Here is a 25901-nt window from a genome sequence, read left to right on the forward strand (position 1 = left end):
CACATAAGTGGATATTGGTATTTCCGTTCACTTGAGCGGCTTTGTCGACTCTTAATCGTGTCACGCGTGGCGAGAAATCGGGATAACATTATAATACGACGTAAAGTGGAACAGAGAAAATCCTAGTCAGGTGGGGAAAAAAGGAGGAGAGAAAAGGGGGCGAAGTAATTATAAGTAAACAATAATTTACGAGTAAAAGATTAAAAGAGAAGTGAGGCGTAGAATACAAAAAGAGAGAGAAAGAAATAAAAAGAAAGCGAACAAGGGGTCAAAATGCAACTATTTCGCTTTACAAAAATTGACGTGATAAATCGAGTTATGTGCAGCTTATGTGTGATTATATGAGCCTATTTGCTAAATAGAATCGTGCAAAAAATTTCGACAGCAAGCCTCGCGATTTTATGTGTACGAAAGTGTCAACGGCGTACCAAAAAATCATCGGTGTTGTAATTTGATAACGCGGCTGAAATTCTGGCTGAGTGTTTCGCAGTAAAAAATGGTATAAAACACTAGAACGATGCAAAAAAAATCCAAGTTGACAAAGTCTAACCAAAAGTCGATCAAGTTAAATTTTACTGAACGGAAAAGGAAAGAAATAAATTAGGACCACGTGAGTGTTCTCCGTTTTTACAAACCACAAAATTGTATCGCGTTCTCAATTTTACCAGAACATAGAACATAGTTTCTATTTCTTTTCTAAATTGATTTTCCAGAAATCGTTTGGAACAAATTTTCAGTTAAATTCTCCGTGAGGTTGACCATTCCTAAAAGCACGCACCTACGCTTAGTGAAGATCTTTTCAACACGCTTAATTTGATCTCGAATGATTTTAGTTCATTTAATTGAATAATGATACTGATTTGTTTGAAGGCTCGGAGAAAAATGGAGAAAGAGAGATGTACAGAGAGAGACAAAAGTAAAGGGGCGAAGTTAAAGAAGGTGTATTTAAGTATAAAGTTAAAGCACAGCTCTTGGGCAAGGATTCTGAGCTGATTGGAGTAAAGTTTTATCGACTAAACGGTTTGAAGTGGCGTAACCGAAACGTTTGCGGTAATGGAATGACTAACGACTCATAAAATGGCTCTGCCTTTCCCCTCGTTATCCACCGAGGTGAATTAGTCACGGTGAGAGATGATCGAATGCTACGATGAAACTGCCGAATGCAGATGATTGATTGGTGCACATAAATAGTTCAATATTAAAAGAAAATGGACGAGAAACAATAAGAAACACCATAAAACATTCCTTTAACAACTTTTTTTCAATGCATGAGGAAGTCTAGCGACAATCAAGAGGAGCAGAAATCCAATAATCGTTGGGAGTATGGCTGGAGAACGAGAGAATGATGAGGTGCAGTTGAGGATCGACTGCAGGGTAAACGTCTAACACTAACACACATCGCAATAATTCGAAGGATGATCCGCAGTCAAGATTAGAGGGTGAATTGTGTAAGCGGATGGTTCAGTGAGACCATGGGTTTACACATCGTGACCATACACAAAAAACACCCAATTCATCACACACGGCGCATATGTATGTAAAACATGTACATGTAAAACAGATCTGAGCATGTAGGTACATGTATGTACAACATAGAATGTTACAAAAAACGATCAACGAAAATTCTGGGGTTAAGATCAAGTGCGCAACCATAAACGCGACACTGTTTCGATAGTGCTTCTCTGAACGTCTTATGTCAGAAAAGGGGAAAAGCCTCAGCAGTGATTCACAGTTATTGACTTGCTGAATTCACACCCGACTCCAACATTTCATTTCAACTGAATTTGAATGACTTCACGTAACACTCCACGAAGTGCGTACACGGAATTTACAAATGGTAGATCTTTCTGAGTTATGAGCTGTACTTTTTCCGCACCACTTGTCAGCAGTTATTTCATGGAAATGACTAAAGACAATATAAGTTTCACGTTACAGAACCTTCGATTGAATTTTGCTGCGTAATATACAACATGCCAAAGCCAGTTGAGAGAAGGAGTGCCGTAGGTATCTTATTTATCCAGGACCAGAAGTGATTCTGCATGAGCTGATGATGATTGACGTACCGCTATTGACGGAAGGTTGGTAGGGAGCGAACAAACTCCTTTTCTGCGATAAGACGTCAGATCTAAGATCCAAACCACCACAGTTACAACCATTCAAAGTTAATCCATCATGCTGTAATTACCTTCAGATCTAGCTATAACACCGTTTGCATGCCGTTCTTTCTTAATCATAGCACGCTTTTTGAATATCATTGTCACTCTATTTTTTTCACTTCTGACTTCAGCTCTCATATAACTTCCTAATAAAAACTAGAATAAGAACAGGAAACACTTATCTTAACCCCAAGAATGTCAAACACGAGACTGCTGGATTCCATTTGGAACTTGTGCGGTCTGAAAGTGTACCATATTTTGTGTAGAATCTAAATAATCTTCTAATCGCGTGAAATTTGGCTCAAACAAGAAAATCAGAGCCGGTTTATTTAGCCCTTGTCTATACTTTCCCCGCGACTCGTCTTCGCAATGTTATCGCTAATCGGATCAAGGAAAGCTGAGATAATCCGGGAAACCGGAACTCGTAGAGTGTTTCCGATGTGACAATCAGCTGCCGCCACCGTTGGCATTGAACAGGGTAGTGGTGTGCGATTTATAAAGTGGTGAGTGCCATTCACTCCGTATCTCGACCTTCGACCTCTTGATTTTTCTAGTTATCAATTGTATACAGAAATCGCGAGAGAAATTTGATAAACTTGTCTATTATGCGATGGTTATGACTAGCATTTTGAATTGATTACGTGCAACATATGCTTTGAATGCCAATAAATGGTGCAAGAAGACAACTTGTTTCACATGCCTCTTTCGGATCATGATGAAATTTTTTTTACCGCTTCTTTCCGTCAAAGGAAAGTTCCTTATAAAGTATTGAGGTCCAATCTTAAATAAGAAAGATTTACGAATTATAGAGATTTTTATGCTCACTGGTAATTTTTCAAGTGTGTGGAATTCACACCTTGTACCATAAATTCAAGTTTCCGAGTATTTTGAAGATACTTTTCTAAATTTAAAAAAATTACTTTCTCTTCTACAATGGAAGAATAATTTAAGAACGAGTTTTTTTTTTCCATTCAGCCAGAATACGTTTTATCTAGTGCCGAGGAAAATGTTGTAACTCAGTTCAGCGCTCTGTTCCACAATGGACTCCGCAGTCGAATGTCTGTACATTCTACACGCAATTGCTAAACAGAGAGAAACCACATTCCGATGTGTACAGGTATACGTATATAACATGTATACTGAAGTGTGAATTTGCACGTCACGATCATCACTGACATTATCTTCAAGACAAACCTATACATAAACAATACACCTGCATATCCTACATGACGATAATTATTATTTTATTTGTTCGCCTGATTTGTTCTTTTTGTTTATTTTATAATAAATATATATATATATATATACACCGTCGGATTTTCTAACGGCGGAACGATCCATGCGCCTAAGGTAGGCAATCGAAGTTACAGCTCATCTTCAGGTTCAACACCGTATCCACCTGATTATTGCCTTAGATTATTGCCTGTGTTCAATTTTTCATCATTTTCCACATTGCCTAGTATTCAGATTATTTTGACAAATAATGTTTGACGTTTGAGATGGTCGTGGCAGGATACGGTGCTCAACCTGACCATAAGCTGTACGTCCGGTTGCTTGCCGCAGGCGCACTGATCGTACCGCTGTTAGAAAATCTCACGGTATATAGTTCGAAAAGCAAATCAAATAAATATATATATGCGTATATATATATATATATATTTACTTAAAAAATATTACATATATATATATATATATATATATATATATATGTATATAAATATATATATGCAATAACGTCGTAATCATTATTTTTATATTATATTCAACAGTGGGACGGACCGCGGAGATGAGTGCGGAGATTTTCGTGCGGCATGAAGTTGTTATTGATGTTCTTGTTCTGGTTTGGGTTGCGGGGTGTTGGCGTTGATTGATTCGTCAACGATGCCACGTCGCTTGGCTGTCGCATCCCACAGCAAAAGTCCGCATCTGTAACACCAACGAACCCGTAGGGCGACCCGTAGCGCTGAGATGATCCTGATCTCATCATTTGATCATCATCATCACTATCACCATCATCATCATCATCATCATCATCATCGTCATCATCATCATCATCATCATCATCATCATCATCATCATCATCATCATCATCATCATCATCACCATCAGCTCTTGGTGATCCAGGATTGAAACTCCGGCACTCCAATTATAATCCCATACCACACATTTAATCATCGTCATTTATCGTTATTCTATGCATATATATTCACGCATTTCTCGCGATAGAGATAACAGTGTAATAATAATAACAATAATAATAGTAATAATAATCATAATAATAATAATAATAACAACAATAATTATACTAATAGATTTTATAGTAACAGATACATGGGTATATGTGTGCGTGTGTGTACCTGTGTAAAAGTTGTTGACACGTCATACATTTTTGACAGATCAAATTTTCGTCTCGATTTGAAAATGATATAATAAAACAGAATCAATCAAGAGAGCAATGAAAAAAGCATGGAAAAACTTACCTGGATTCATTTGACTCTAACTTTAAGAGATTGTTACATCATCATTTTAATTCCGCTTGTCACCAAGGCCATCACTTACTACACGTTGCATAAACAATATTCATTATGAGGATAAATTCTTTCTACTTTTTATCCTATGAAAAGTAGTCAAAATATAAAACCGTTCTTTCAATCAAACACTCTAGAATTTTCATGTAAATTTTTCGTGTGAAATTGCAAACGATTTTTAAAGTGGCAGTTTGGTATAAAGTTTATCAATAGTAGGTATACGTGTAAATCAAAACACAATTTGTACTATGAGTAAATCGAACTCGTTGAACATTTTGATTTTCAAACAATTTTTGACAAGTATGATATAAACATCACCGCGGAAATTGAAATAAAAATTTTCAATTCAAAAAGTTATTGAAAACTGGAATTCTGGTGTATTTAAAAAAGTTCAGCGATCTATCATAAAACCTTTACTGACACTTTCAAGAACTGTAAATTATTCAATTTCACTGTATCGATGCCTAAATTTCGCTGCTCAATTTTAAAAACGTAACTATTTTTTTGCTTATAATCTATCGAAATTGTATAACTAGAATCCAATAGGTGAATATAAAAATGGCTTTTTAGGATATAATTTGAGCATCGTGCGAGTGTCATGCGCTAATTATTTATACTTCAGATTAGTCTGAAACATCGTACACGTATTATCTTGTACATAATTCACAGAGTAGGTACGTATCTATGGCTAACACGAGGAGCAGGTGACGGCTTTAAAGTGGAAATTCAATTTGCATAATAAATGTCCATGAAGCGTGTTATTTTTACGTCTTTGATTTACCGCGTTCGGCGATTTACATCTCCAAGAGGTAATTGCATACGTATACCTTCGTCCAATATTGGGTTATAGAAATGAGGTAGCGGACTGATTGTGAAATCGGGTTGTAATGAATGGCTGCGAATGTGTGATCGTGGGGCAGTGTTACTGATCAGATATATTATACATGGGGCGTTGCACGCCAAATTAGACGGTTTGAAAAATTTTGATATTTGATTTCCTCAATTTTTTTTCATATTTTTTAGTACCCCTCAAAAGAGCCTTTCTGGTAAATTTAGAGATTTTTTTTATCGGTTGTTAGAAAATAATCACATTTCAAAAAGAATCGAAAGATACAATCACTATCAAAAACACTGTGAATAGTTTTGTTGTATTTTTTTTTGTGTAAAGGCCATCTCGAAACAAAAATCGTCGAATAAAAAAATTTCAATTTGGACCATTATTAACAAAGTTATGAACGAAAAAACAAACAGATCAACTTTATAAAAAGTTGAGTCATCAAAAAAATTCTCTAACTTTACTGGAAAGGCTTTTTTGAGGGGTACTAAAAAATATCAAATAATTGAGGAAATCAAAAATCAGAATTTTTCAAAGCGTTCGATTTGGCGTGGAATGCCCCTTACACACAATGCAATTGTTTCATTAGATGAATCAGGCGAATTCATAAAAAACGATAAATACTTCAATTCATTGATTTCAGTGGGGAAAGAGGTTCATTAATCACCGATAAAATGTACAAAAATAACTAATTTTCATACAAATTTCTAATGTTTGTGGAAATAATGATTTCGATATCTAGAGAATCACCAAAACTATTTTTGTTTAATTTCTTGTACCTGAATAATGCGTATAATATGAATTAATACATTTGAAAAGAAGTGAAATCTTGCAGCGATATTTTTGCCTTGCATAGCGACGTGAGAAATTTACGATAATCATATATTAATAAAAAAATAAACAGCCCAAGTATATCGATACGACGATGAAATTATGTGTAAAAAATTAATTTCAAGATGCATAATTACGACTTTCATTTTTCCTTAACGTGAGATACGTTCGTTATAAGTCTCGTTTTATGCAAAAATGGCAAAGGAAAAAATAATGAAAATTAAATCAAAATGAAGAAAAACTTTAGGCATTATTGCACCTTTCAAGTTTTCAGATCTGTTCACATCGCGTGAATTCGTTCCTCGTATTTATATGAATATGTATGTATGTCTAATCCTAAGCCCTAAAGTTTCGCCTCGCTATCGGGGGGTGAAACGCCGTCTTCTTCCTTGCATACAAGGGTTGATGAATACTGAATAATGCATCTTTGACGGCGCTCAGCTCGTCTTAACGCCCGACGAGAGGATTGAATCCGGTCTAGTTACACGGAATTATGAATTAGATCCTGACAAGTTTCCATACCGCTGTATAATCTCAAACCTAATTGTGAGCAGAGAGTCTTCCTGATTCCCTCAGGCGAATGAATTAGTACCTACTTGCTAATAATTGGAAGGCATTAATGACATATTGCGCCGAAGAGGATGAAGTAAGTTGGATTTTTTCCCTCTAATAACGTCCGAGCACAAAGTACGACGGGGATTGATGCTTGCGATCTTCGAATTCCATCTCAGTTTCCCGCATGAAAAATCTGCTACAAATTCGAAAAAGAGGAAAAACTAGATCGTCAATTTCGATGAAAAAATTATTGAGCAATCAGCAGAACGTCGTCCTATAATTTCTACGTCTGACCTCTTTTTTCTCTGATCTATTTAATACGATAATTTTATTAGATAGTTTTTACTTTTTTCCAACACTTGTCAAGGGAAGTTTGATTCAAGAAGCAATGAATTACTTTATGACATAATGCGTGAAATCAAGTTGTTTAAAAGTGCGCATGCGCCAAAGAAAGCCATAGCGCGGAAAATGGAGCATTTCAGTTGAGCGCATGCGCCAATATCTTTATCGCACTGTTCGGAAATGGGGCACTTCGCGCATGATGCTCATGCTTCTAAAATCGAACTTTCCAAGCAGGTGCTGCGAAAAATTCTTACCTTCCCCTCGAAAAATGTCAGAGATTTGTTGAAATTCTTAAGCAGCTTCGAACTTACGGATGATTTAGAAAAATCGGTTTCTATTCGTTCGCGACAGTCTGTCTATTTATAACATAATAATACGATTATATAGTATAAATAACGTACTCATTTCTTTTTTCATGTTTTTTCTCAACAGTTTTGTTTTTTTTTCGCTGGGTTAATTATACGTTTTGCAATTTCGCGCATTTAGTATATTTACTGAGTATAGTGTGTTGTTATCGGGAAATATTTTGATGTCTTATAAAGACTTTATACACACCATAATCCCACGAAGTTTACGATAACGTCCCGTACACATATATATTTATAATGTATATAGTCTTGCAAAGTCCTCTATAAAGTCTTACAAAAGCCTGCGAACTTTCTGAAAGTCTTTTTGAATCGTTCAAAAATGTATAAAAAAAAAATAATCTGTGAAATTGTTGTAAAAGTCTTGAAATGTGGTGTTAAAAAATGTTTTGAAATTACTCTCGCTCTTCACCGTTTTTTTTTTTTTTTTTTTTTTTTTTTTTTTACGTGTAAAACTTTTTGAATAACAATAAATAAGAATGATCACTGAGTGCCTAGAATAATCATTAAATTCCGCAAATTCCCTGAAAATCATCTCTCTGATTTCGAACCTCGTTTAACAAACACTTTCGGCGATTTTGATCAGCCACGGGATTTCAGGATATCACATTTTAGTTTCTGATTGGATTTTGATGCAGATGAGCCGCCGGAATGCTGGCTTCTCCCAACCGCAGGACGTGTAATAAGAGCAACGAGGTACGTGGAGTTGCCTCTCGGCAATATTACGCCCACATAGGCGTAACGAGTACCTTATACTCATATGCAATCAACGCGGATTGCATGCTCGTGAATAACTTTGACTTTCCTCGCTCGATGCGCTCTTATTCAATAATTCATGGATGGATATGTACAAGGTGTGACGTCTTTGCGACGACACGTTGCATTTGTTTATAACAACGTCGCGGCTTATTTAACACTCCCTGTCGTGGCTACGTAATCTGGGGTGTTTAGTTTTACAATTAGTCTAGTAGCAACGTTTCTCGAAGAAGAATATTTCTTGAATTTAATTTTATAAGATTACTCTCAAAATCACTCGTTGAAAACGTTACGTTCTTCATTTTTTTCAATTCTTACCATTCAGCAGCATTTAACGATACGGACTTGATCCTTGAAGCATTTTGTGAAGAATTTAACTTTCTGCCAAAGTGTTCTACGAACTTTTGTTGTAAGATCAATAGTTTAGCTAATAAAAACATTTAAACATAAATTTTGTAAAGAAGATAGACTTTTCTCTGAAAACATTTTGTAGAGAATTGCTTTGAAACTTGTCACGTGTATTTTTGCTGTAACGTCAGTATTTCAACCTCTTCAAAAACGGATGTCCACAGAAAAATTTACTCTTCAGCAAACATTCTTATCTTTTAAACGGTTTAAGCTACAAATTTCAATTACCGCAAACTTTTGTAAAAAATTTTACCTTCTATAAAATGATTTCAGGATCAAGTCCGTATATCATCAACTGTTACTGATGAATGGAAACAATTGTAAGTATTTTAAGCGGTAATGCAAAAAAGTCCCGCTTCCAAAAATAAAAAAATACACCCCGATATGTGTGCTGTATTTTCATACACTTTACTATTATTATTATGATTGTTATTATTATTTGCTACAGATAGGAACTCACGCACGCCTCCACGCATTGTAATTAGTTGATTATATGAAAACTATATATGAAAATATTCACACACACTGATACAGATTGCGTTTGCAGACCAGAATTGCTGAGACCTGCTACGATTGTTCCACACTGATATGAAGTATATTTTTAGCCCCTCAGGTCCGTTTTTACGGTTCCTTTCAACTCCGTTTGTTTTCGTTTCATTTTGTTCAGAATACCTTTTCCAGGATATTATGTTTGCATGCCAATGTTCGCGAAAGTTGACGATAAATTTTTTTCTCATTCGTGATAATCTCCTTTTTTGCAAAAATTTTTCAATTCTTGTACTCGAGATAAGTATAAAAGTAAAAGAAACAAAACAATTGTAATCATACTCGAATCGTAGCAAATATTGCAATTCTAATACACAGATTATTATGATTATTATTATTACTATTATTATTCATTGTCCATATGCTTTATTATTATCGTAAGTCTTGCTCGACTGATAATCAATTAATGTCAATTATTTTTGCTGAAATTCAGTGAGTTTTCCATTTTCAGTCCCTTTTGTGAACGCGCAAATTAGATTTTTCGCACTGTTTATTTCAATTTACAAACGCTTATTGTACACGTTTCAAAATTTCTGTAAATAAAACTGAAGCCGCACTGTCGTCAGCTAATCCCGCAGAGTTCTGCATTGTAACATTCACGAGTATACATGTATGTAAAAGCCCGTTCTCCCGGTTCAGCGAACCGCGATAAGCACATCCGGGAATATTGTTAGTCCGGACCTTTTTCCACGGTGTACAGAAACAGCAACCGGCTATGCTACGCTTGTACCGTTGGGAAATTGAGAAATAATTAAAATCAAACACAAAACGAACAGCCAGAAAAGAACAGAAAATGAGAAAAAGAGAGAAATAGAATGAAAGTATAAATAACCGGAAATTAAAAGAGTAACTAAGTAACCGTGTGTTACTCCGTACGTAAATCTGAACATTACCCATGAATATTTATTATTGCATCTATTTCACAAGCTAATTTATCATGTATTATACGCAGGAATATATTAATAAATATTCGATCATATTCGCATACAGATTATAATTATAAGCCAATTTCGTCGATAAACAGGCGATTTCGGTCACTGTAAAAATGGAAATAAAACAATGACAACAATAATAGTAATGATAACAACGCTGCGTACATTATTTTCATTATTATTGCTATTATTATTATTATTATTATTATAGTTTTGCATTTAATATAATATATTTACAAATACGTATATATTTTCTACGTGATAATTATGCTTCAGCAGCTGAAAAGCTTCTGTCGTACAAACGCAAACGGTACGACATTTTAGTACGTACCTGAGGGTGTTTAAAACGGCAGGAATAAATGAGAATCCTAAACGCTGGAGGAATCTGGAGAAGAATTTTTCAGGTTCTAGCTTCGATCGATTCGTTTATTTCCAAACTGAACGATCTGCACCGACGCGACGTTATTTTCAAACGTTTCACCGCGCGTGTAAAGTTTGTAGAAGAGGAGAAAAATCTCGGGGTGAATATATATCGAGGAAAAGCGGTTTCGTCGCGAGACTGCTGAGAAGTTTTTTTTATTCGAAAAATTTATTGATCCTGTTACAGTGGTAGAAATGAAAAGGAAACGGAAATACGCTGAAAAAAGAAAGAAGATATTTGGTGTAATTTTTACTTCGCGGAAATCGCGTTTTTTAACCAGATTCTTGTTTTCGGGATCTGAAATATTTACGGTTTTTGTTTTTAACGCGTAAATTTTTGCTGATCTTTTATCGAAGTATATATTCCTTGCGGGACTGAAATAAATTTTTGATATTTTTATTCTTTTTTTTTTTCAATTTTACGCAAATAGTTTCTGCAACGCGAATTTTTTTTAAACTCAACAATTTTCGAAAAGCATATTTTTTCAAACACCCCGGTACGTACCGACTGCGCAGCTCTGCAATGGGCTAGCTTTGTTTCAAACTTTTGAAAAAGCTCGGTTGTTCATTTCAAGCGTGTAAATCAACCCGACTAAATACTCGGTCCTGCATATAAAGCATATGAAATTCTATGTAGTGTTGAAATGGAAAATCGGCGAATCACGCGAGCGTGTCAAGCATATTCTGTCTTGTCAGTTTCATTATTCTGTTCGTCCTTATTCACAGAATTTTTACAAATTAAATACGATTGAAATAACGAGGAGAAACGGAAGAAAGAAAAGAAAAATATATTAACGACAATTGAACGAAAATGGCTTTTGGTCTATAAATAAAAATTTTAAACCGTATTAAGTGCTCGAATATATTTTATTCAAAACCCGAAGGTTTGATCCGTATTACGGCCGACGAAAACACTTGATTTGTTTATTTTTCACACAGTATCGTGGATTTGAAATCCGCGTTGAGAAATCAACTACTCATAATAATGAAAAAATATCGCGTACCAACTTCCGATAAACTTTTGTCCTCAACTTGTCTCATCTCGACTGGGAAAAAATAAACATATTTTAATAAAGAAAGTTTCTTATAGAAACATTGAATCAATAATATAATTTACTTGTTTATTAAAAACACTTGAGAGAAAAAAAGAACCGAAAGCTTGACACGTCGCTGTCGCTGTGAATTTGAACTCAGATACTAAAAAATAAAAGAAAACTTCATTTGATCCAAGTAGCTTAGCAATTACTTGTATGTATTATAAATATATGAAATAAATGATTGACTGTGACCAAATGACTATCAATAATTTAGATACATAATGCAGTAATAAAATCATACAACTTTTTCTTGCATTGAGTAATTCAGGAAATGCTAGATATTTACTCGGATCAAATAACGATTTTTTCAGTTCACGGGTTGGAATAAATGGAAGAGGAATTACAGGCTCAGAGAAAAAGGCCAGCATTTGGCACAATAGAATAATAGTGTATACCTGTAAAGGAAAATCTAAAGGGCAGTAAATCTGAAAAAATGAAGAACTATAAAGCGATTAAATCTAGTTGTACATAATTAACTTACTAAAAAAAATTAACCTGCTGATCATAAATGTTTAGTTGAACAACAGAAGCTTTTTACACCCGCAAATTTACGTTATAATAAAAAAAAAAAAAAAGTGTTATTCCATTTGTCTGAAATAAAAATTGTTTTAAAATCGAATTAAGCTGATTTTTAGTACCATCATACACAACCAAAGCATTGTTTGTTTCTAGGATTCAAATTTTTCTACGTGTGGCAGTAAAATGAAGAAAACCAGTATAAACGAGATGTGATTATAGGAAATAATAGATCGGAGGGAAAAATAGAAGTGGGGGGGGGGGGGGGGGGGGAACGTGAATTTTGCAACGCGAAATGAACTACGCTTTACCTATTTGAGGTGTGATTGATTGCGCGGCGAAGCCGATCAGCCCGGATCAGGCATGCTTGAATAAATGGCGATAAAGAGATAGGAGAACGGTATCAATACCCTTTCGTCGGGGAGTTTGTTGTGTGCTGTGATTGTGTGGTGATGTTTGATGATGGTGATGATGATGGTTGTGCCTGTGGTGGTGGAGGTGCTCGGGGTGGTCTGGGTCATGGGGTTCGAGGTCGGGGGTGTAGTCATCTTGGCGGGTGTGGGGCGGGGGCCGCAGAGTACCTTGAACCGGAGGCAGAAGCCGCTTGTCGTATCGGGTCGACAGCAGCAGGTTGTCCAGGATTTCCTTGTCCGATTTCCCCTCCTCGAAGCTGCAACACAATCAACTATAGACGTGTCGAGGATCCAACGATTTTCCAGGCTCCTTGGGGGGCCCCAAAAATCGTCGGTCCTGTTCCTTTTTTTTGCTATTTTCTTAACTTCCGATCCCTTTTTTACCCGGTTTCGCAATTATTTTATTTTCTTTCTTTTCTACACACACTCACTCAGAGCCAAGTTTATTTGAATTGAAATAAAATTTTCTTCAAATCCAACAAATATTTTTACTTGTCTTACATAAGGGAACAAATTCTTATTCAACTGAAAATGATTTTTTGATTATCCTTCATTCTTCAACTGGAAGGATTCCTTTTTTTCTTTTAGCAATACGTGCTTATTGACTGATATTCACATGCATTACAGAAAATTATTTTTTTCAGACACCAAATTTAATTCATTCTTCAAATCAGCTAAATCCCTTGAAAAGAATTTTTTGTACGAAAAAAAAACATTTTTTTTTTACTGTGAAACATAATAAAAATCTTTATTATTTCAGACACATTTAATTTATCTTAATAAAAATATTTTGTTACAATAAATAACTTTTCTCTGAGTGTACTCAGCGTACAGTCTAGACAAAACTGGTGGAACACAATTTGAAAATTCAGAAATCAAATGTTCAACTAAACGTTCAAGAGTCTCGAGGAAGTCAATCAAGTTTGATCTAATTAAAAAAATTCGTTTTCAGCACAAAGAAATGTTGAACCTTCTTATGCTTATGAATGAAAACCTCTGCGGTTATCGAAAATTTATTTTAGGTAATCTGAAGAAAATCCTTCCAGAGATTAAATGAGAGCTAACAAGTTGAAAATTGGATCAGAAATAAAATTATGGCTGTATTGGAAAAAAAAAGGAATGAATAACCAAATTTTCTTTATTTGATAAATAATTTTTAATTTTGTCTCAACTCAATTGACTTCAATTGAACTTTTTGAACTCCGATTTCTCAATTATTTCTTTTCTTCGTTTCATCAATTTTTCAACTTAACTGTACCCCAGATTCACCCCAAATATTTGGATGTGTAGAAAATTATTTGAATAATTTTTAGTCATGATACATTTTAACGGACGATTTATTTCAATTAATATGATTAAACTGCCCAATTATGATTCCCACAAATCAGAAAAATTTTCTGAGAAAAAAAAATTCGTACTTCCACGTGCCGTTAGATAAGACACTAATAAAAACTGCAAACTAGAATCGATTTAGATTATTGAAGGAAAATATTATATTTTCTACTAGCCCAAACAAGCTCTATTGAGATATATCTAGATTATAAACTGATTCTATACCTATTATGCACGAGTTAACTCTCTAAACTGCGTCTAATTTTGAAGAAAAAGAAAATATAAAAGGTCGAAAAATCACAAAAACAATAGCAATTGCCTGCAACAAACTATTACAACGTCTAAAAGAACTGCAGCTCATCACTTTTAGTATGATTATTGACTACACGGATAAGTATAACAAAGTTGGAAAATGCTTAAGTAATTCGCATGTCGAGTATTCCATGCCAAATCGACTATTGTCTGAATTTTACCATTTTGAATTCAATTTGCGTTTTTTTACATCCTTGTCCCAAGTCCCTGAAAAAGCAATCACATTCTCGGGTTCTCTCGGGTCAGAAATTGTCTGTAATTTTTCTAGGCTTTGAAAACCTTCACTTCATGTTTTTTCGATGTATGTTAATTAACTTTTTCCTAATGAATCTCAGACAATTGATGAGGGATAATAATCTTGTAAAAAACTGTTAAGGACGGTAAAATGAGACTGTAGTAGGAGAAAAGTAAAGTAAATAGAATCTTTCTAAAAATTGATTTTTGCAGTAATAAAATTGACTTGTTAACACATTGCATTCGGAAATAGGATTCGTCGGCAACATTCGTTCGAAACGGACTTATCAAAAATTCTTTTTTTCCAATAATGAGTTTTGGCGTCTTCTTTAGGCACAGAAAAAATCGAAGATAAATAACAATCAAGAAATAAAATCTGAAGAGAAGCCAAATAAAACTGAAAGCTAATTTCAGAATTAGGAAACGAGGATATAAAAGGATGGTGGACTAAATCCGAGATCATGAGAGCCGAACTTCTGCAGTAGACTAAGCAAGGAATACCAGACATTTTCTATTGCGTAAAACGAACCTAATAGACAATTTATTTGTCACAAATATGCTGCATTAGGAAAAAGCAAAGAACAATATCATAATAATTAACAATCGATTGTCATCGGAATGAAATATCGTTGAAAACAAAAAATAAAATAAATCTTGAATCATAATTAGATTCCCATAATTAGTCCTTTCGAAGTAATTCCAATTTTCGCTATACATGTCACATTTCAATACTCCGTAGCATAGAAAAAAGATAAAAAAAATTTCAAACTGTCTCGAAATATAAAAAAAAAAAAATTAATTATATCATCAAATTCTTGCCTATCAAATTTTAATACTAAATATTCCACCGCGTTGCATATATTTACAAATTAATACGTACATCATATCTATTCATACGGGGGTGTTATTTTTTAAATAGGGGTGTCAACACTCCCATAAATTTTTTTATGTATTGGTATGGCTTATAACAATTGTGTAAAATACGTACATGTCCTCGGCGTGCGCCAGGGTCGCCAAGGTGAGGGTGAGGGTAAGGATGCAGAGAATGGCTAGGGTGAAGGAGCCAGCGAGGGAGGCGATAGACAGCGACAGGAGGGGGGAGACAGGGGGGCGGCTGCCACCACCTGCACGCCGCCCGAGCGCCGCCCAACCCATCCTATGTCATCTGCAATCCAACAAAACCAGGAAGTACACCATGTATTATTTTTCGATTTCATGTTTTTCACAGTATTTTCAATTTTTTCTAGTATTTTATTCAAAATTTAACTTCTTTCAATTTTTAGGAGAATCTCATCAACTGCGAGATAAAGACTTTAACGTCAATAGATCAAAATATTATACACGCGAAATTATTCATTTATTCCAATCACCGAAGGCTTAAGGGATAACAAAAAGATAAACATAGTATTAATAATTTATAGAAAAAATATTTTGTGCTCAATTTTGTTACATTTTATCTCAATTTTCCTCTCTTTTTTACCAGCGACGAAATATTTTGGACGTTACAATTTCGAAGAATACTAGCTAAGATATCGACAAGTTGAGAAGATGTTTTATTATTAGAATGATAAAAGTGATTCGTTAATTCAGGTCTTTTTATGCCTATTCTAATATCCTCGGGTTCATTATTTTGTTTGCTGACCAGACCCGTGCAAATCGTCGGAAAAACGTTCAACAAATTTTACATTGTAGTATAGTCGTAACGCGCAAATGTTATAACTAAATAAAATTTAGTCTACAATACTTTTTACCCAAAGACGTTAAAATCCAAAAAAAAACCATTTAAGCCGCTTTAAACGTTCTAATTATAAAACCTTACCGTAAATTATTGACATCGTATCTTGCGTTATACGAATTTGTTCCAATTTATTTCAATCAGAGAACACAGTAAAAATGTTGTTCCATTCGAGTAAATGATCATTGGAACGAAAAAATAAAAAAAAAATCAAATTAATTTCCTAGGAATGCGGTATATAATAATATGATCGTCCAAAGCACGACTTATCGATAGCACAAGCCGCCACACTCAGGTCGCACAGTTTCAAGTTTAGAATAATTTCCTCAGACTCCAGACCGCTTATATTCAAGCCACAGCCAAGCCTGAACCAAGTTGGTATCAGTTACCGAAAATTGTTTTGACACTTTGCTACCATCGCCGGATTTCGTTCGTGGCCCATAAATACTCTCGACTGCGATAAGGCGCATCGGCCTGACGAGAGCGTCGCTCTAAGTTCAAAGCTGGAGCTTGATGCGCCTCTTTTTATGCATTCACAAGCTTCGATCGATCGATTTTACACCTAAGACTAAATTCACACGCCGCGCGTTTTTGGTTCGCGCTTCGCCAGTTATAAAATATCGCCGCGAAGTAGTTGAACGGCACGCTGCGTCTGGCAATCTAGTAGTAATTCCAGCGTTGGTCAGACGGTTTTGCCAAACTTGTAGCGCCGATTCAGGCCGGCTGTTTTCACTGTCGACTCGCTGGACGCAGCGGACCGTTGGACGCACTACTGCGGACGATTCGAGAGGAAAAGATGAGAAAAATCGGGGTTTAGGACTCACGGGAGGTTTCAGGATGCGGTAAGTTGGGGATAAATACTTCACCTTGAATTTGTTGTGAGATTTTCGATGATTGAATTACGCCAGTCGGCATAAGTTTCGAGCCTGGGTTCTAGATGTCAAGGTTTGATTTCTTTCACCTGAATCGTAAGTGAAATGATAGTTTTAGTAGATAAAGTTTGTTTTTTTAGAAACCAGAATAATATTTCGGGTTTTATGAAAAATTATCTATTCTCTTAAACTTTTATTGTAAATAATAATTAAACAAACTTCAGTTTGGCATTTAAATCACTTTCATTCGAGAATAATCATTGATAATAAACTACAAATGTAAAATAATTGATACGCAAAGTTTAAAAATTAATATTTATCTTACTTCTTCTATTTTCGTAAATAATAACAACCTATAAATAAAATTAACAGACTCTATGAATACTCGCAAAAATAGAAAACAAATATATTTTTAGACAATCTTAAAGTTTCTTTTTTATTAAAAAACAAAAAAAATTATTTCGATTGTTAATTTCAACTGGATCAACTTCAGTTGCATTTTGAACATATATTTTGTATAATTTTACTGTTGCGACAATTCTTCGGTTAATAATAATGAGGGTGAAGGTTATAACGTTAATATAACAAAGCATTCTTAAAAAAATCACAATTCTGCAACGTCGAGAAGCTTTGAAATTCAGTAAACCGTATCGAGCGCAAACACATTGATATTCTGGAAATTCAACCACCTCAGACTGATTCTGAATTTGCAAAATAATAATTTTGTGTCGACGTTTTGTTACGACGAAGTTACTAACATCAATCTAGAAAAGAGAAATCCAATTTTTTACCTTCTCTGTGTAGTAGCTCTGTTTCATTTTCGGATAAATATTTTTGCGATAACTTTGCTACTGTTTTCTGACGCTTATTTATCATATTTTTATACAAAACATAGATTCAAGGGTTTTAGGTTGAAACTGTTGCTAAGTTTTTTTCCGTACGAGTCTGGCAAGCTGAATACCTAATATAACAAAGGGAAACAAAAAAAAAGAAACAAAAATATTTAATGCTGGAGACTGTCACAACGATTCTCGTCATATTATTATGCTACTCGACATTTTGCAAGTCAGAATCCAGCGCCGCGGGAAAAACGTCAAGAAGAATTTGTCCAAGGATCGTTTTCTTCGCTGACATATGAGATGCGGAAAAGCTTCATATAGAAAAGAGCTTCCACTCGTAACCCGGCGTATTTACCCAGAGCCTCTGTATATAATAACTTCAGAGCATAAATCGATCTCAGCTTCTCGCATATGAAATTTTCCAACGCGAGGAGGAAAAATCTCCGTATAATTCCTGAAAATCTCAGGTCTTTGGAAAATGCAAGAAGAAGCAATCGCAGAATTATACTTTTAGCGGAAAAAAGAAAATTACAGATCGTACCGTGTGATTTTGAAGAATTTTGAACATATTTCTCACCTATAGAATTTTTGAAAAAATTGAATATTAGCCAGACTATCCGGACCAAAAGTTTCCAAAGTAGATAAAAATCATTTAAAAAATATGAAGCAGCGTTTTCTGTCTTTTTTTCTCCTCTTCTTAGTACTCTGTGGAAATAATTTTCTGCCAAATAGATTTTCCGCTCCAGTTCCTAACACGTCGGTTCAGAGCGTTAAAGTTCACGATGCTAAATAACGTCGACGCGGTATGAAGCGTCGATTATAAAACTTCGTAGGTGTTCATCTAGAAATTCCTAGCCCCATCGTCTCTCGCGTACCCACCCGAAATCCTGCTCCTCCGTATCCCGACCTCTCAACTTCTCTGCTATAGTCTATTGATCCCTCAGGATTCCCGTGTCGTCGACACAAAGGACTTTGAGCATATAAGCTCGGCATAAATTTGTCGAATTTAACAGGTTCAACAGGATAGAAGAGCGAGCAAATAAAATGCTGGAAAACAGCGACAAAGCTCCTGGAAACAAGTGGTTAATTTCCAGGATTTCCCGCTGAGATGCTATTTGAGCCCATAAAACATTGACTTACGGAGTATTTTTATCTTCATTTTGTTATTCAAATAACCGAAAACTGCACGACCAATAAAATTCAAAAACAAGTCACTTCTAAGCTAAGAAAATCTGCTTTGATTGTGATCAGAATCATTAAAATCCATCAATACATCTCTGAAAATAGTCAAAAGGTCAAAAACTTAACCTTTTATTTTAAGGGTGATTATAATAACTTTCCCTTGTATATTTTTTTTATTTTTGATCGCAGAAAAGCGAAATGTTCAAAATCCTGAAACACGAATAATATTTGTGGTATTCGATTTTTCAAGAGGGTCATTTAGTGTGAAGGCTGTTTTTTTCAAAGATTCTTGAAATATTTTTTTAAGACAAACCAGTGAAATAAAATCCATTATACTATTCTCATTATATTTATTGATATTTAAACAAACTTTATGAACTTTTCAGAGACGAAATACTGAATATAACCTGATATATCTGCCCGATAGGAACGTATGTAAAAAGAATTGAAGTACGAGATTCTGTATTGACACCAAATTTGTTATCTTCTTTTTTCAATTTTGAGTCGGTCTATAGTGTAAAGAGAAAAAAATGATGATTTAAAAATATGTTTGTACAATAATTATGCAAAATATTATACTATGGACAGAAAAAAAGACAAGAGAGAAACAAAAGGTCTCTGTAAACTTAAAGGATGGTTTGCATAAGTTAACCCTTCTAATTTTGTTCTTAAAAAATAGGTTGAATAAACTTCGGTGACGCGTTGAATGACGTTATTATAACGAAATTTAAGAAAATGTTTATCATTTCAATAAGGGGTTGAGTTAAGAGGTTGAGTTAAGGAGTAATAAGTTAAAAGTTTAGGGATGATGTTAAATTTTACTACGATTATGGGATTCTGTAAGACGTGAGGAATAAAGAATTTTTTTTTTTTTTTAATAAAACAAAAATAAAAGCAGATTTTCGATTTGAAAAATTAACGTGAATAACCATTGTCTGGAATGTTATCTCTGGAATGAAAACAAAACTTGCGCAGCGAAAAAATACTTCTCTATAAAGAGAGCAAAAAAAGACATAAAAAGTTATCCCGTAGATGAAAAAACAACATCATGATTCCTGTGTTCTAAACGGATTTCGGCTAGAGGCGTGAGCAGCTTAATACGTGACATGGGTGAATCCGAAGTAGGCACACGCCACAAGCTCTACAGCACTTGGAAATACGACACGAAGCAAACACCGTGTCTCGTTACTCGTAAAATATCCTCAAGCGTTTTCCTTGAGCCGACCGGGAAACCTTAAACGGTTCTAAATAGGCTCAAGCGCTTGCAAAGGTGCAGATGCACTTATATATAAGAGGATTGCGATACGCGAGGTGCAGCATGCAGCAATAAGTAGCAGCGCGGCTTATCGCCTTAAATCGGCGCAGAGACTAAACCGGAATTTATCAGGAAATTGAACGAAAGAAAACAAATGATAACAGGAATAATCGATTTCAATCTTCCTCGAAAACTGAAAAAGACACAAATTTAGCACAAAAACTCGAGGACTAATTTAATGACCAAATTGTCGTAAATCACTGAAACTATTAATTCTTTGAAAGTTTGAGCCGTTTTTACAATTAGTTCAAATTTGTTACGAACTCATTTTTTTCTGTCCAATATCCGAGCCAGGTTTGATTATTATCCCGGAACTTTTGAATTTTTTCAAACCTCACCTGAATTAAAAAGTAAGAAAATCAATGGAATAAACGGACAATCGGAATAATGTAAAAGAAAAGAACTGGTCAAGTGGAAACACGTTACATTCCCAGACTTTTCTGTAAAAATTCTCTGAACACTGGCAACTCTGATAATTAGGGTTGAATGAATAGAATTTAAAAGAAAAATTCTGGAGATCCACATACCTGAGAGTAAACTTATTGTTTGATCATTGAAATTTTCTGTTATTCTATATTTTACTTGTTATATTTTCACAATAAAACAGTAAAATACAGTGACTCTGTTACGTTCTGGAAGAACGCTGCGGAAATTTATAGAAGCTTTATAAAAAAGTTGAAGGAGAGACGGTAAAAGAAAAAATCTGATCGCAAACATGGAAAACAAAATAGTGCGTAAGATTAGGTTAGAAAAATCTCAGAGAAAAGTGAATTAGTTACCTATTGGATTCAAACTTGTTTTAAAGAACGATTCATGGAAAAAAAAATGTGAACCATAGAAACGTTTCCGCTTTGAAATCCGCAGAAAATAAAGCCGATCGTTATCTTAACTGTTGTTCAAGAGATGCAATCTGCGCAATTTAGTTCGGAAATATTAAAAGCTTCCAGGGAAAAAGCGACTTCGGTTGATAAGTAAAGCACCATACCTGTGTGTGTGTGTGTGTATGTGTGTGTGTGTGTGTGTGTGTGTGTAAAATAATAATGATAATCATAGGTATACTGCGACTGCGCAAGAAATTCTGTAGTTTCAAGCTCGCACGTTCTTGTATAATTTATACTCTTGTACATATATGCCGGGTCACTTCAAGGAAATGCATTCCACCGACAATTCGATGTAAAGTAAATCTACGTACATTAGGTCGAAATCCGCCTGCGTTTTGGTAACTGAGAGTAAATTTCACCGATCGGCTTTCGTCCGATTTCTTCCAATCATCTGTCGACTCGTCACTCTCTCCGATTGTCATCTTTCGGAGACAAATGACGATCAGTAAAATGTACGCTGAATTGCATACATGCAGGCGGATTTCTGTACGACGTACCTGAATTGTATATATGCAGGCGGATTTGTGTAAAACGTACACTGATTTGCATAATTGCAGGCGGATTTCTGGAAGATTTACACTGTGATTGCATACATGCAGGCGTATATTAAATTGTGTATGGAATATTTCGGCAAAATAGCCATGTAAGCATGCTATATACATGCGAAATGACGCACATATGTACGCGGATTCACGTAAAGTACCAAGAGAAGAGTCAGAGCGACGACTACAGCTGATGGTAGCTCGATCAATACAAGGCGTTGCGGCATGGAACGCTAATATCACGTGGCTGGCTGGCTCATTCTCACTTGCCCACTGGCTCATTACGGTAGACTCGTCAAGTCTACTCAACGAGTTACCCATCATTATTTTGTCCTTGATTGATAATCAAGTGCTGAATTATCGAAGAGCTGCAATGATACACCGAACTCGGAATTACCAGTTTTCAATGCTGAATTACCTTTTCCACTATTACGTCAAGTTATTGGATAAGAGTTTTCTGCAAGCTAATGTCCGCACTTGCAATTTCAATACGATGGCCTTTGATCCCATGCTTGCGATTTTGATCAGGCTACAATATTGTTTCGAACTACCATCGCTCACTGAGCGCCATCCGGCCCCATATAAATTCATGGTAGAAAACCTTTAATTAGGTTTTGAAATTATTGTGTTCCGCAGCGTTAATTTACTTAAGATTAACTTTGGAAGGAAAAAATTATCAAATGAATAAAATAAACCGTGGATGCTGTACTCAATATAGCGTCATTGATGAATGTGGCTTTACGAACGATTTTTTTTCTACTTCATATACCAAAATGGTCGCAAAGTGGCGTCGACATGCTTGATTTTTTTTAAGGAATGGGACTGGTTTTCTTTCTTTTATTGTACAAAATTTAGTCGTTGCTAATAAGGATAGGTTCAAATAAAAATTCGAGTATTGAGATAAGTGTTTAAAAAAAATTGAACCTCGCATCTACTTTCATTTCCGGTGAATCGTGATTCATGATCAATTGAGTAATGCAGAGAAAGCCGGATGATAAATAATTCTTACACAACAATCACATCATCGTTGAATTTTTTTCAATACAAAAAGCTTAGAATTTTCTCGTTTTCTATGAATTATAATAAAGTCATTATCTACAAACTACGCGATAAGATTTTTTTCATTACCACTTCAGTCACCATCAATAACGTTGCATATAATAATATATTACTAAAGAAATTTATTCATACTATCGAAAGTTATTTTCCAACGACTGGTACAATGTCAATTCAGAAATGGAATAATCCGTGCTAATTCATCAATAACACACAAAAAATACGATTTTGACGTCAAACAAACTGTAGAGAAAAGTGTTGGAAAATTGGACCTCCTGCATTCAAATTTACACTATGACTTCCATTTCTTTTTCTTTCGATGCGATGTTCTTAGATTCAAAAAACTTTGACCATTCGAAGTGCGGAAAGATGTGTGTAAGTTATACAATTTACGGTTAGGCAAAGTATCCAGTTGGACATGTCTTACTGCAAAGTTACTGTGGAAGTTCGCGTTTAACCTCACCAAGACAATAGAGTTTGACCGCCAATCCAGTGGTTTACTGAGTAACGCGGTGAATTTTAGTTGGAAGTAGTTACATCAGCTTTCACGTACATACCTACGTTCGATCGAATACTTGCAATAGTCGGAGCAGAGGAAGGTAAATAAAGCGCAAATCGCGTTGCAAGCTGGGTAAAAAGAAGCACATTAAATCACGCCATTTGTTAGATTTCCAGGTAAGGGTTACTTGCTTTAATTGTGCGTATAAAGTTGTCGAAAATATATACCCTGCATAATGAGTTATAATTATGTACGTATCTCGTCAAAAAAGTAGAAAACAGTTTGAAAGAAGGAAAAGATTTGTGAAAGAGAAAGGTTTTCGTATGAATCACACGCCACTCCCAAGCCTACAACGCCCAGCAGGGAGACACGTGAAGACCGGAATCAAGACGCCAGACGTCTCGACGCCACCTAAAGAGGAAACTCTTCGATCCTCGTGCATTTCGGTGCCCCTTTCATCCCCTTTCTAACCCTTGCAATCAGCAATAAACTTCAAGTATCTAATTTCCATTGTATACACCAAAGAGAGAAACATATCCAAGGAAAAGTGACTTCATTTACAGCTAGATTTCACTAAACAATATTTAAATATAATACCGTTCACGGCGTTCACCCTCAATTGGACTAATCTGTTAGAATCATTGCATTTTCAATCATTTCATTCAGTAAAATATTATTCCCGAGTTAAACTGAATGACTAAAAATATAAGGCGTTTTTGATGATTCTTGATTTCTGGAATTCACTGAAAAATTTGATCACATCGTAGTCGATATTACAGACCTAACATAGAATTTAATGAAAACATTATCCAGTATAATTTACAGGCTGACACGTTAACAAACAGGTTAGACTGTCGGACAAAAACAGACGCTTTGATCCACGTCTTCCGGTTCCACATGATGAAAGAGTCGAGAATGACCAGCGTATGGATTTCAGACCCTTTTCTCAAGTTTTATTCATTATTTTATGCAACATTTTGGTTATAATTCTTTTGCGGCATTAATAAAAATTAAAATTCGTACAAATTGTGAAATTGAACTGTCGAATTTTTAAAATCAATTTACTGTAACCGGCAAACGGTTCTGCTAATCAAACTCGTGCTACTCGTATTTTCCCTTAAAATATCGATGTAGGGCACGAACGCCGTGGCGAGGGTCAAAGGTTGTCACGTTGTGGCCTACTTTCTATCCTCCTAACAAAGGGCCAGGTCGGTGCTTGGTAAATAAATCTATTTATATACGTACAGTTATATACAATATATATAACATGAAGGTGTAGACTATTTTCTTCGTAACCCAATCTTAATACTATAAGGTGCTTCGATCGTTCCTTTTATTTACGTCATCGAATCATCAACGTCCTTTCAAGTCAATATATATGTACAATACATGCATACATGCATTGCAGTGTGTATGTTATAAGTATTTCTTTTTTCCTCTCCTCGTTTTTTGCTTGTTAAACGCAGACAGGGGTAATAATAACACGTAACTTTACCCTTGAGACAAAAATAAGATCGAGGACACTGTAATTGTGTATGGGAAAAAGATTTTTTCAACCATCACCTTTCATCACCTTTTCAACCAATTGCCCGTACATTATGTACATGTATATACAATACATCTGTGTAAATGGTTTTTTTTTTTTTAAATATCTTGTCATCATTTCTTCGACAGATCTCGAGAAGTTTTAAATTATACCGGAACTAAACTATGAAATGTTGGTGGTTTTTTTCTTATACACATATGAATTGGGTTATTATTAAGGATTGGTATTTCACTTCAACATTTAATTACTTTGAAGAGAATGTTTTTTTTAATTTCGAAAATCAGTTTTTCCTTTACTACTTCTAGTAACATATTTCCTCTGTACATAATTCGTTTTGATTTGTGAAAAATATTAAAAATCCATTAGTATAGCGAAACATACTCGTACATTGAATTAAATTTGTCAAAACCAGATAGTAAATTAAAAGATCTGAGATTAATACCACTTTTAAAATTACCGGTTAAAGATTATACGTACTCACAAGAATCCACATTTTATTTTACAAGTTACAAAAAACTACAGAATAATAAGCAAAGACGAAAATCCGGTTAAAATGGTAGGAATTCCTCTTCAAGCTGGAACGAAATATTCAATTTGCAATGTTCGAAAAAAATCAATTATACCGTCACTGCAGAATCTTTCGCAAGGCAGAATTTCTTGATTTCCTTCTTTTTTTCTCTTTCTAGCAGAGTGGAAAGAAGAATTGGATTTATCTTGTTACAAACTTGTTACAGAGAATCTGAAAAGGTTTTCTCCAGGTTGCCCGTTCATATTCCCAAATCGTCGGAATCGTTTTAGGGGGGAATGAATGGATAAGGGCGAATTGTTTTCCAAGAAGTTATTTTCCTCATGTCAG

General features: G+C 34.9%; 1 protein-coding gene across 15 annotated transcripts in view; it reads right to left on the reverse strand.

Moving 5' to 3' along the window:
• The window catches only part of LOC124409983 (glutamate-gated chloride channel), a 75006-nt gene that overhangs the window by 21319 nt on the left and 27786 nt on the right, over window positions 1-25901 (reverse strand). For 6 of the 15 annotated variants that reach the window (XM_046888028.1, XM_046888027.1, XM_046888026.1 and 3 more), the window contains exons 3-4: window positions 15567-15743; window positions 12869-12957 (exon numbers count right to left, since the gene is read on the reverse strand). In XM_046888028.1, coding sequence (XP_046743984.1) covers window positions 12869-12957; window positions 15567-15733 — 256 coding nt within the window. In that variant the 5' untranslated portion in view covers window positions 15734-15743. Of the gene's footprint in view, window positions 1-3935; window positions 4083-12697; window positions 12958-15566; window positions 15744-25901 lie in introns of all 15 variants that reach the window. The other 9 variants (XM_046888022.1, XM_046888031.1, XM_046888030.1 and 6 more) reach the window with 2 other exon arrangements.

The sequence above is a fragment of the Diprion similis genome, chromosome 8 (genome assembly GCF_021155765.1).
Source record: "Diprion similis isolate iyDipSimi1 chromosome 8, iyDipSimi1.1, whole genome shotgun sequence".
Taxonomy (NCBI): domain Eukaryota; kingdom Metazoa; phylum Arthropoda; class Insecta; order Hymenoptera; family Diprionidae; genus Diprion; species Diprion similis.